The following is a 12,158-nucleotide window of genomic DNA, read 5'->3' on the forward strand; positions in this document are numbered from 1 at the left end:
GCAAAGGCTCCACATGTTTAGTTAAACCAACCATGGTCAACAAATGAGGTAAGGGACAGTATCAAGCTGAAAAAAAGGCTTACACAAATGCAAGGAAGAGTGGAAATTCCAGCAAACTGGGAGAGTTATAAAAAGCAACAAAGGAACACAAAGAAATTAATAAGAGGTGGAAAAAGGGTATATGAAAAAAACTTGCAAGGGGTATCAAAGCTAACAGCAGAAATTTTTAGAAATATACTATGAGAAAGAGAGTAGTGAAGGGTACTATGGGCCCATTAAAGACAAGGCTATGATGGGTAATAAGCAAATGGCAGACTTAAAATAAATACTTTGTTTCCCTTTTTTACAATGGAGGAAGAGGGAAAAATACTAGCGGTACAAGAAAGCCTAAAAGGTTAAGTGGAGGGTCTTGGAGGATTTAATATAAGTTTTTTTTAAATGGTAATGGAGAATATAATGGGACTTAGGATCGATAAATATCCAGGACCTGATGGTTTCCACACCAGGGCATTAAAAGAATTGGTGAGGATATTGCAGATGCATTAGTCATAATTTTCCAAAAATCGCTAGATTCAGAAATTGTGCCTTTGGATTCAAGAATGGCAAATATCACTCCATTATTTACGAAGGGAGGGAGGGAGAAACCAGGTAACTAAAGACCTGCCAGCTTAACATCAATTGTGGGGAAGTTACTGGAATCTATCATCAGAGACAAACTGACTGAGCACTTGGACAAGTATGAGCTGATCAAAGAAAGTCAGCATGGATTTGTGAAGGGTGGGTTATGTCTGACTAATCTGGTTGATTTTTTTGAGGAGGTCACTATCATGATGGATATGGGAGTGTGTATAGATGTTGTCTATATGAACTTCCAGAAGGCATTTGATAATGTTCCACACAAGAGATTATTGGCAAAAATGAGAGGCCACTGAATTGGAGGTAACCTTGTGACATGGATTGGGGGGATGCAGCAGACAGAGAGCAGAGATAAAGGGAATGTTCTCTGATTGTCGAGATGTGACAAGCGGTGTTCCCCAGGGATCTGTACTGGGTATTCAGCTTTTCACCATGCATATCAATGACTTGGATGAAGTAATAGAGTGTTGTATATCCAAGTTTGCAGGCAGCACAAGTTAAGAGGCACAGTAAGTTGTGTAGATTAGAGCAGGAAGTTACAAAGGTAGATAGATATATTAAGTGAATGGATAATACTATAGCAGGTGGCGTTATATATGGGGAAGTGTGAGGATGCAAGTAATAAAAGAAATATTTTCTTAATGGTGAGAGATTAGATGCTATGGAGGTGCCAAGAGATTAAAGTGTTCATATACAGAGATCACTAAAAGCTAGTGCATAGGTACAAAAAAATTAAAAGGCTAATGGAATATTTATCTCAAAGGAGTTGGAATTCCAAAGTGAGGAAGTGATGCTTTAGTTCAACAGAGCCTTGCTCAGACCCCATCCGGAGTATTACGTTCAGTTTTGGGCACCGCACCTCAGGAAAGATATGTTTGGCTCAAATTTGCCAGAATGGTACTAGGACTTAAAGGGTTAAATTATGAATATTGTTGTATTCCCTTGAGTTTAGAAGGTTGAGGGGTGATCTAATTGAGGTCTTTAAAATGATAAAGGGATTCGACAGGATAGATTACAGAGAAATAATTTCCTCTGATGGAAGAATCCAGAACAAGGGGCACAATCTTAAAATTAAAACAAGGTCATTTAAGAGTGAAATCAGAAAGCACTTTTTTGCTCAAATGGTCGTGTAAATCTGGAACCCAAAAGGCTGTGGATGCTGGATCAATTGAAATTTTGGAGATTGTGATCGATAGATTTTTGTTGGATAAAGGTATCAAGGGATATGGAGCGAAGGCTGGTACAGGTAGGTGGAGTTGAGGTACAGATCAGCCATAATCTGACTGAATGGCAGAACAGGCTTGAGGGGCTGAATGGCTTAATCCTGTTCCTATGCAGATTATGTCTACTCTTGATTTTGTAAAATACTGAATTGCACTGAAAATGTTGTTAAATATCAGTGCATAATTACTCTATTCAAATGTTTTCTGCTTTCTGTTGGATCCATTATTTTATGTTTAGTTGTAGTTTCAGAAAATACTCAAAAGCAACTCAATGGAAGAAATGATAATTGTCGTAGGCAGATGGTGCATATTATTCAACATACTTTGCATACTCTGCAGATTATGGTATAGCTTTGAGAATATAAGCAGTAACAATTATAAATCCTGTTTGTAACATTTACAATTATGGAGCAATTCAGATGATTCCAGTTCTTTCTTAACACATCCAGAAATAAAACTATCGTTTGTGGAATGACTTAACATCGCCCCAGGATACCAGATAAAACATGTTCTATTACAGTTATGTATAATTGCTTTTTCAAAATACTGCAGATGCTGGAAGTCTGAAACAAAAACAGAGATTGCAAGAAACACCCGGCAGGTCAGGCAGCATCTGTAGAGAGAACAGATACATTGACGTTTTGGGTGGGACCCTTTGCGTTTGGACAAACGGTCCTACCTGAAGCATGAACTTGCCTGTTCCCTCCACAGATGCTGCCTGGTCTGCTGTGTGTTTCTAGCATTCCCTGATGTTGTGTCTGTTTGGCAGGTTTCTTCGAATCATAATCTTGTGACTGGAAAAGGAAACACCGACTCTTTCAATAAAATGAGATGCATTTAAATAATGTCTATTGAAAATAATAGGAACAGCGCTGGGCGGAAAATACACCCCACAGCTTTTAACATTGCATTTTTTTGGAAGATTTTGTAAAACGGGTTAGTGTCTGCATTAGAAACATACAGCGAGAGATTTAGTACAAGCGTCCGGGAACTGCTCCAGTCACAAAATATACCCCATAGAGCAACTATGAAAATGTACTCTTCAAATGGATTCTGATCAAGTGTGTAACCAAGCTCATGCTTTGAGCAATATTTTAAAGCAAAACAATCCTTTCAGCACAATATTTAGGGACTGGTCTACTTTTGTGCAACTGGATTTCTTCATCCAAAAGTAGCTTCCACAGATTTCTGAGACCACTGTGCCATAGTTACTCTGCTAGAACGTGACTTTCTGATGCCCACATAAAGCTATCTTTCGACTATTTCTTCTACATTTTATACAATAAATGATATTTATGTAACCATAACATGATTTAATGATTGAAATAAACTCAAAGGACTAAGGACAAGTGACAGCTTGCATATAATTCTGAAAAACAAATCAAAAATCTGATTACCTTATTGGAAAAAAACATACCGCTATGTATATTTTCTCAGTTGACTGTAATTAAAACTCCCTCTAATGGCAATTGACATTTGTGCTTATTCACGAGCCTGCCTTCATTTAATCTCTAGCCCTTTTCAGAGTTCTACAAAACAAATTACTTTATCACTGCCAAGATTGGAACTCTGTTTAGGAAAGCATGCATGCAATATATATAACTTACTAAGTTGAAAGTCTTGAATTAAATCAAGATATGTACAAAATATACACCTAGAATAGGCTGGCAGTGAGGTGCAAGGCAGTAATTGTATTGAAAAGGTTCTGATAGTGTTATAAAATGTGAGAACAAAGCTTAGACCGCTTTCGCCATCACAACTGTTCATTCCAGTTATTTATTTGCATCTCACTGCCAGCTATATTTATTCTATATGCATGCTTTCTACACCTCTCTTTTAATCCAAGACTCCCAATAAAATGAATGCATCTCATTTAAACAAAGTTCAAAGTTTACTCATTTGTATTTAGATTTTATTCTGTATAAGAGGTGGTATTTATTGTTCTTACTAAAGCTGGCAGGAGTTGTTTACCAGTACCTGGCTGCTGTTTTTGAGGCATTGTGTTGCAGCTACTGAGGACTAAAGCTCACAAGAAGGTGATGGGGTAGTATAGTGGATTTCAGACCTGAAAAGCATACAATATCATGCAAGTAGTGTTATAGCAATGCTGTCGTTTTTTTAAAAAAAAACTACAATTCATTGATAAAAAAACAACTTTATATATGTATGGAGTTACAAAAGAGTACTGCAGTCATATAAAAGCAATCCCATTGAATAAATGGCATTTTGGGTTTGTTCATTCAATTGTTAACTTGGAGGACCTTTTCATATATGCGCAATATCTATTGAAGTGCTTATTTTTGGCATAGTATTATTTTCTAGTTACAGGTAAATGCTTTTGATGTTTTTATCTTAAAACTGTGTGCAATCTTGTGAAAAAGTGACTCACACTGATGCCATCAGGCATGTTGTGACTATGAAGCATATTTACTAAATCTAACCTATGCTTTTGTATTGCAAGAACCTGTATTCATGTACTGTACTGTCAAATAAATAATGGCACATGCAGGTGCCACTTTTGTTACAGATGCTCAATATTCTCAAAGTGCTGGATGCCTCTGATCTGCAGCATGAAACTGACCAGCACACTCCAATTTGCAAAATTAATCTGTTAAACAACAATTCAATCTTGATTTACCTGGGCCTGTGTTAACTTAACAATTAAACTGTGTGGCCTTAGAGAAGCACAGCTAAAGTGGATACAGAATGTTTCCACTTGTGGGGAAGAGCATAACTCGAGGCCATCAATATAAGATAGTCACCAAGAAATCAAATAGGGAATTCAGAAGAAACTACTTTACCCAAAGAGTGGAGAGAATGTGGAACTCGCTACCACAGGGAGTGGTTGAAGTGAAAAGTATAGATGCATTTAAGGGGAGGTTAGACAAGCAGATGAGGGAGAAGGGAATAGAGGGCTACGTTGATAGATTTAGATGAGGAAAGATGGGAGGAGGTTGAGTGGAGCATAAACGCTGGCATGGACTGGTTGGGCCAAATGGCCTGTTTCTGTGCCGTATATCCTATGTAAAATTTGGCAGAATAATATATTACATGATAAAATATTCCTGTGCTTAGAAAACAGCATATCATTCAATGTATCCTGAGCAATGCCACCGGTGATTCGGCAATATTCCATATAACATTTGAGACATCTGGATCACATTTTGGGAGTCACAGTGTCATTTTAATTTTAGAGAAAAAAGCCAACTCATTTTCGATCTGATTAGAAACTTCCCCGACAGAAAACAGCGTCTTATTGACTTTAGGAGTCACTACTTTAAAAAAAAGGTTTCTCCTGATGTTTAATCAACCTCAGGATCTGCCCAAGAAACATCAGTCTATAATTCACATTAAGAATAAAGTAGGGATGTGATAATGTGAGCGACCTGAAGTGAGGATATCATAGCATTATATAGAATTTACAGCACAGAAACAGGCCATTCGGCCCAACTGCAAGCATCACAAGTGGAAGCATCTTCTCTGCATCTACCCTCTCAAACCCTCTCATAATATTGAAGACCTCGATCAGGTCACTCCTCAGTCTTCTCTTTTCTAGAGAAAATTTAGGCTAGATTGAGTTACATAGAATTAAATAGAATATACAACACAGGCATACTCCATTCGGCCCAACTGGTTTGTGCTGGTGTTTATGCTCCACAGGAGCCTCCTCCCACTCCTCTTCATCTCACCCTATCAGCATATCCTTCTATACCTTTCTCCCTCGTGTGTTTATCTAGCTTCCCCTTAAATGCATCTGTGCTATTTACCTCAATCACTCCATGTAGTACCGAATTCCACATTCTCACCTCTCTCTGGGTAAAGATATCAGCGAAGCGAAGATGTTTTTCAGTCTTATAACATCTGAATAAGTAAACTGGCATATCAATAGCCACAAATGACAGAAGGTGTTTGCCAGAGCACTGAGCTCTCAGCTCTTTGCCCTTTGGGCGATGTCGTTCCCCCACTTTCTTTAAAAAAAAAAGTAAAAATGTAAAGGAGCCTAAAATAAAACGTGCACAAAAAGAAGCAGAATTTAATATTTTAATAATATAAAAATCTATCGCATTTTCACAGGAAGCTGAATAGACCGGTCACTTGAAAATGTCTTTAAAGTAAATGGGAAACACGGACTGGTGAGAACTCAAACATGATAAAACATGAGTCTCCGTTATGTTACCAGATGCCGACGGTATCAATCTTCATGAAGAAATATTCTACAAAAATACCGTATTAATATTTTTGGAAGGACGGAATATTTTTGGAGCGGCTGAAGACAAGTCTCTTTGTTAAGTGGAATAGCGCAATTATAAATGTTATATTATTAAAAGCAGCAATTTTAGTAAAACGCGACGCGATTGTAATGAAATTCTCGCCCGGATCCTGAAACTGATGTTAAATGTACGATTCCCCCCAACCACCCCCGGCACAAGTTGAAATCCCAAGTCATGGAGGACTATGATTTTGGTCAAACCCCATTGTGTCTCCACAGACAGTTTGATTTTCGTCGCCGGGGTGAAAATACCAGGCGAAGGAAGGTCAGAGAATCAACCCCAAAAGGGGGAAGAAACGAAAGACTGGCGGCCGGCCAACCTGCAAACTATAGCTCGGGATCCTTTAGTTTTATTAACATTGATCACCACAGAATATGGACATTGTGCCGGGTGTTCATTTTCATGTTTCGGTTCAAACCATGTTTAATAATACTTCCATATTCACCTATTAATTAAAGTATATAGGGATGTCTAGGTCTTGTAGCCGCAGGTTCAGCTCTATGGAGAATACAAGATGAGAACACCAATGAATTGGAAACCGACACTGGTCCATCAGTGTCAATCCGGCCGGAGAAAGCGAGCGGTTCCCCAGTTATTATCTCTTGGCTCCGGAGAGTTGGTTACAATGCACCTTGCCCCCGGGTTCTACTGGCACCTACCTACGTCCTCTTACAGCACAGACCTGCAGCGTTTTCTTGAGTGGATAGAGGCAACCTTTGGAGAAATGGTTATCTGGAATTGAATTTGCAGTCAGCGCAACACACAATTAGCGTCCGCCTTTGCAGCTCCAAGGAATGCCGAACACTTACATTATTGATCAATTCAATGTTTGAACCCTGACAATTCATCGCTGCCGGAACAGAAATGATGCGGTGCCGGCTTTGCCCGATGCAGCCAGCCCGCTCCAATATTAGACTGCCGCACATTATGGATTCGTTCTTTTCTGTTATATTGTGCGTGTTTATGCCAGACTGCCGTTTCATAACATCAAAACAGCAGCAGATGCATTGGCAGTACGGGGGGTGGGGGGAGGGTTACTGTAATAACAGATCAAAGCACTAACCCATCTCCCGGCCATGACCCAAATAAGAATGTTTCTAAATACTCCGCGAGATCCCGTCCCACAGGCTCTTAAACAGATGCGCCATGTATTCCCCAAAGCGCTTTCTTAATCCTTTGCATATGCAAATGTAGACGCATTTCAGTGCAGACTTAACAAAATGAAATAGTATTATGATAAATGGAAAAGCACAGTTAGTTGTTCACATTTAACACGACGGTGACCCACAATAACGAAGCCTATGTATGCATTACGGCATCGATCAATAAACTGGAAGAATAAATAACGATTGTCAGTTTGCTGGTAAATTAATGGATAATTAAGGTCAGCGCAAACAAGCCCGCAGTTTTTCGTACGTAGCATTAATGGGAGACTGGAGGCTTCCTGGCATCAACTGCTGGATGTTCAGCTTGTACAGTGATGGTTAATTTGGGAAATATTTTACAGGTAATTAGCTCAAATGCCGAACTAATCATGGAGAAACCTCGGAAACCCGTTTGAGGAGCACTGATCTGAAACTTTCACCAATGACAAGCTCCCTTATGGGACAAAATCTGGCACGATTGATGACAAAAATGACAACACTTGGGCACCGCCAGGTTTTCGCAAACAAGTCTTTTAACAAAACGTTAATGTTAAGCTTGAGAAGCCTCGGTGATATAAAAAGAGAAAGGATTCCCCTAGCGCTGTGCCAATTAACAAAATAATCAATGGAGGAGAATATAATGACGATGCCCAATGCGGGTTATGTTCAGATATTAAATACTAAATCACATTGGAGAAATTGAAGTAGAAGCGGGCGGCAATTGGCACAGTTATGTCTATATTCACCCTGGTTTTCTGCACATTTTATTGGCAGAATGCACAATTCCTACCTTTCTAACACCAATGAAGCCGGTATCCGCAGCAACTCGCTGGGCTATATCGTCTCCACCTTCGTGCAACTCAACCAAGAAGTGGTTGGTATAAAGCTTCTGATGGGCCGCGGATGTCGCAAAAATAACTGCATTGAGCAAAATAAGGAAAAACGTGACCCCATCCTTGATAAATCCTCGCTTCATCTCTTGCACGCGAAAAGCAATGATGCTATTAGGACGACGAAGAGAGGGGAGGAGGAACGGGGTGAGAAAGAAACACAAACGTTAGCAAAACTGCTGACAGCACTTCATTGAATGGGCTTTTCTGAGTGTCCGGGTGGAGTATGGAGCTATGCAGTTCAGGAGACCGCCGAGCTGTTCGATATGTGTTGGTTAAAAAGAGCCTGCATTTTCAGCTGCTGATCTATAATTCATGAAGAAATCGCCGAGCTTTCTCACTGGATCGCGTCGAAGCCGCGTCAAAGCCATTAAACATTCAGAATAATGCTCAGCAGCTCAGTGCGAGGGGGAGGAGGTGTGTGTGTGTGTGTGTGTGGCGGGGGGTGGAGGGGTATTGTCATGAATGCATTTCAAAACCTACATCATTTATATCGTTTCACACCAGAGTGACATAGAAGTTAAAATGGACCCTGTAAAATAATATTGAACACCTTCCTAGTCGATAGCTGCGTTTCAGTTCATTGCACTAGAAAAAGATGCACCTGGTCTGTCACACTCTGAGGTCCTGGCTTCCACAGTTTACAGTGCAATTGGTTCGATTATAAAAAAAACTGTGACTGTTGTTGGTGGCTTTCAACGTTTAGATTGTATTTTATTATATATTTATGTATTGATTGATTTGCCTTTAAGCATCCCGACAGCTATCCAACAGAGCCAATAAGTGTTCCAATATCTCTGATGGCAATGAAGTTAAATGTCTTCTGTAATACAACCTCTAACAATATAAGTTGTGAAGCACTGGAGAAGGTGCAAAAATGATCTACAAGAATGATACCAGAACTGAAAGGTTATAACGATCAGGAAAGACTGAACAGGCTGGGGCTCTTGTCTCTAGAAAAGAGAAGATAAGGTGATAGAGGTCTTTATAATTATGAAAGGGGTTCAATAGGGGGAGAGAAGATGTTTCGAATTGTGGGGAATCCAAAACTAGGGGCCATCAATAGAAGATAGTCTCTAATAAATCCAGGATGACTTGCTTCTACATTAAGAATGAGTTTGCAGGTGACTGATGAGTCCAATGCGGGACCTACAGTCGCTGTCACAGGTGGGGCAGACGGTGGTTGAAGGGGCGGGTGGGTGGGGTGCTTGGGTTGACGTGCGCTCCTTGCGCTGCCTGCGCTTGGCTTCCGCTTGCTCCCGGCGAAGAGACTCAAGGTGTTCGGCGCCTTCCCGGATGCTTCTCCTCCACTTTGTGCGGTCTTGGGCCAGGGATTCCCAGGTGTCGATGGAGATGTTACACTTTTTCAAGGAGGCTTTGAGGGTGTCCTAGAAGTGTTTCCTCTGCCCACCTGGGGCTCTCGTGCCGTGCTGGAGCTCCGAGTAGAGCGCTTGTTTTGAGAGTCTCGTATCGGGCATGTGGATAATGTGCCCCGTCCATCGGAGCTGATTGAGCATGGTCAAAGCTTCGATGCTGGGGATGTTGGCCTGAGCAAGAACACTGACGTTGGTGTGCCTATCCTGCCAATGGATTTGCAGGATCTTGCGGGGGCAGCGTTGGTGGTACCTCTCCAGTGCTTTGAGGTGCCTGCTGTACATGGTCCATGTCTCTGAGGCATACAGCAGGGCGGGTATCACTGCTGCTCTGTAGACCATGAGCTTAGTGCCGGTTTTGAGGTCCTGGTCTTCAAACACTTTCTTCCTCAGGTGACCGAAGGCTGCACTGGCACACTGAAGGCGGTGTTAGACTTCGTCATCGACGTCTGCCCTTGTTGACAGTAGGCTCCCGAGGTATGGAAAGTGGTCCATGTTGTCCAAGGCCTTGTCGTGGATTTTGATAATCGGGGGGCAGTACTGTGTGACGGGGGCAGGTTGGTAGAGGACCTTTGTCTTACGGATGTTTAGTGTAAGGCCCATGCTCTCGTACGCTTCGGTGAAGGTGTTGATGATGGTTTGGAGTTCGATCTCCGAGTGAGCGCAGACGCAAGCATCGTCTGCATACTATAATTCAATGACAGAGGATGGGACGACCTTGGATCTGGACTGGAGATGACGGAGGTTGAACAGTTTCCCGTTTGACTCAGAGTGGTGAGAATATGGAACTTGCTACCACATGAAGTGGTTGAGGCAAATAGCATAGATACTTTCAAGGGGAAGCTAGATAAGCACATGAGGGAGAAAGGAGAGCATGATATGTTGATAGGATGAGATGAAGTAAGGTGGGAGGAGGCTCGTTTGGAGAAGAAGCACCAGGATAGACCAGTTTGGCTGAATGACTTGTTTCTGTGCTGTAAATACCATGTAATACTCTGTAACATAAGGTGCAGTCATCAACAAAACATGCAAGTGTAGGAACTGGGGTTCCTAGCCGAAGAATTGAGATCGACTCAGAAAATCAAAAACAATAAAATTTAATGAACAAACGAAGCTGTACAGGAAACTGTAGATACAATGCAAATAGGTCTGGTCTGCTTGAAAGTCTCTCTGGAAACTGCTAGAAGGTTCCGAGCTCAACTGCTAGCAGGTTCCGAGCTCAACTGCTAGAAGGTTCCGAGCTCTACTGCTAGAAGGTTCCGAGCTCTACTGCTAGAAGGTTCTGAGCTCTGACGTCATGACGTCATCACGTTCTTCCCGCCGTTGAGCGATCACGTGACAGACGGCATGACGTCATCACGCGGAGTACAGGAAAGAAGCCCTGGTACAGTTAACAGATACATTAAAGGTGCAGCCCCCAGCTGTACTACATTGCTGTAAAAGGAATTATATACAATTGTCCATAATCCTCTGGTGGTTCCGCCACATGTGCCCCCCAGAATTGCTTTTAACAGAGAAGGTAAGGCGAGAAGGGGGTCTGACGAGTCTGTCCGACCGACTGCGATACCCCGGCAGCTGGAACGGAGCACTAGATGATGAACTGGCCATTGGCTGTGGTTGGGATGACGCCGCAGGCGGAGGAGAAGAAGAGGCCGGCTGTGGTCGACCCGGTGAGGCGGGCACTGGTGACTCAGCGGATGACTGTGGCTGTACTGGACCGGCAGTCAACAGTGGACGACCACGACGAGGCAGCTGAGCGGTGACGACTGGTTCGCTCAGATCCAGATGCGCCGGTTTCAACCGGTCGATGGAGATGTGGTCAGGCTTCCCGCCGATGTCGACTGTGAAGGACTTGTCACCTGACGAGATGACGCGGAACGGACCTGTGTAAGGCGGTTTGAGCGGGTTTTTGCGAGCATACTGCCAAATGAACACGTATTCTACGCTCTTAAGATCCACTGGGACATGGGAGCGCTGCAGGTCATGATGCGACGTAGGCACTGGGATGAAATTCCTAGCCACTTCCTGGTGGCTGACGAGCTGCTGAGCTGGGGACCAGGGTTCCATGTGAGGAGGAAGAAAACCGCCAGGCACTCTGTGGTTGGCCGTAAACCAGCTCTGCTGAAGAAGAATGCAGGTCGTCCTTAGGCGCCGTGCGAAGACCTAGCAGCTCCCAAGGGAGCCTGTCCACCCAACTAGGCCCACGGAGACTAGCATGCAGTGCGGCTTTAAGGGGCCTGTGGAATCTTACACAGACCGTTCGCCTGTGGATGGTAGGCGGTGGTACGATGAAGCTTGGTGCCCAAACCTTGAGATATGGCGTTCCAAAGCTCAGAGGTAAATTGAGGCCCCCGGTCGGAGGAGATGTCAGCCGGTGCCCCGAACCGAGCTACCCACGATGAGATGAAGGCTCTGGAGACGTCTGCCGCTGTGGTGGCAACCAAAGGAATTGCCTCTGGCCACCTGGTGGTGTGGTCTACCACGGTGAGGAGGTGAGTGTACCCGCGAGAGGAAGGGAGAGGACCAACAAGGTCCACGTGCACATGGTCGAATTGATGCTCCGGAACCGGAAAAGTGGCGACTGGGGCCTTAACATGGCGTTGTATCTTGGACTTCTGGC

General features: G+C 42.9%; 1 protein-coding gene across 1 annotated transcript in view; it reads right to left on the reverse strand.

Annotated features, from left to right (window-relative positions):
* The window catches only part of pcsk2 (proprotein convertase subtilisin/kexin type 2), a 153,955-nt gene extending 145,447 nt beyond the window's left edge, over positions 1–8,508 (reverse strand). Inside the window, exon 1 of the mRNA XM_085981639.1 lies at positions 8,066–8,508. Coding sequence (XP_085837765.1) covers positions 8,066–8,251 — 186 coding nt within the window. The 5' untranslated portion in view covers positions 8,252–8,508. The remainder of the gene's footprint in view (positions 1–8,065) is intronic.
* Between the last annotated feature and the right edge of the window lie 3,650 nt (positions 8,509–12,158).

Source organism: Somniosus microcephalus, chromosome 3, assembly GCF_052327205.1.
Source record: "Somniosus microcephalus isolate GS21.2 chromosome 3, FLI_Smic_1.0, whole genome shotgun sequence".
In the NCBI taxonomy this organism is placed as follows: Eukaryota; Metazoa; Chordata; class Chondrichthyes; order Squaliformes; family Somniosidae; genus Somniosus; species Somniosus microcephalus.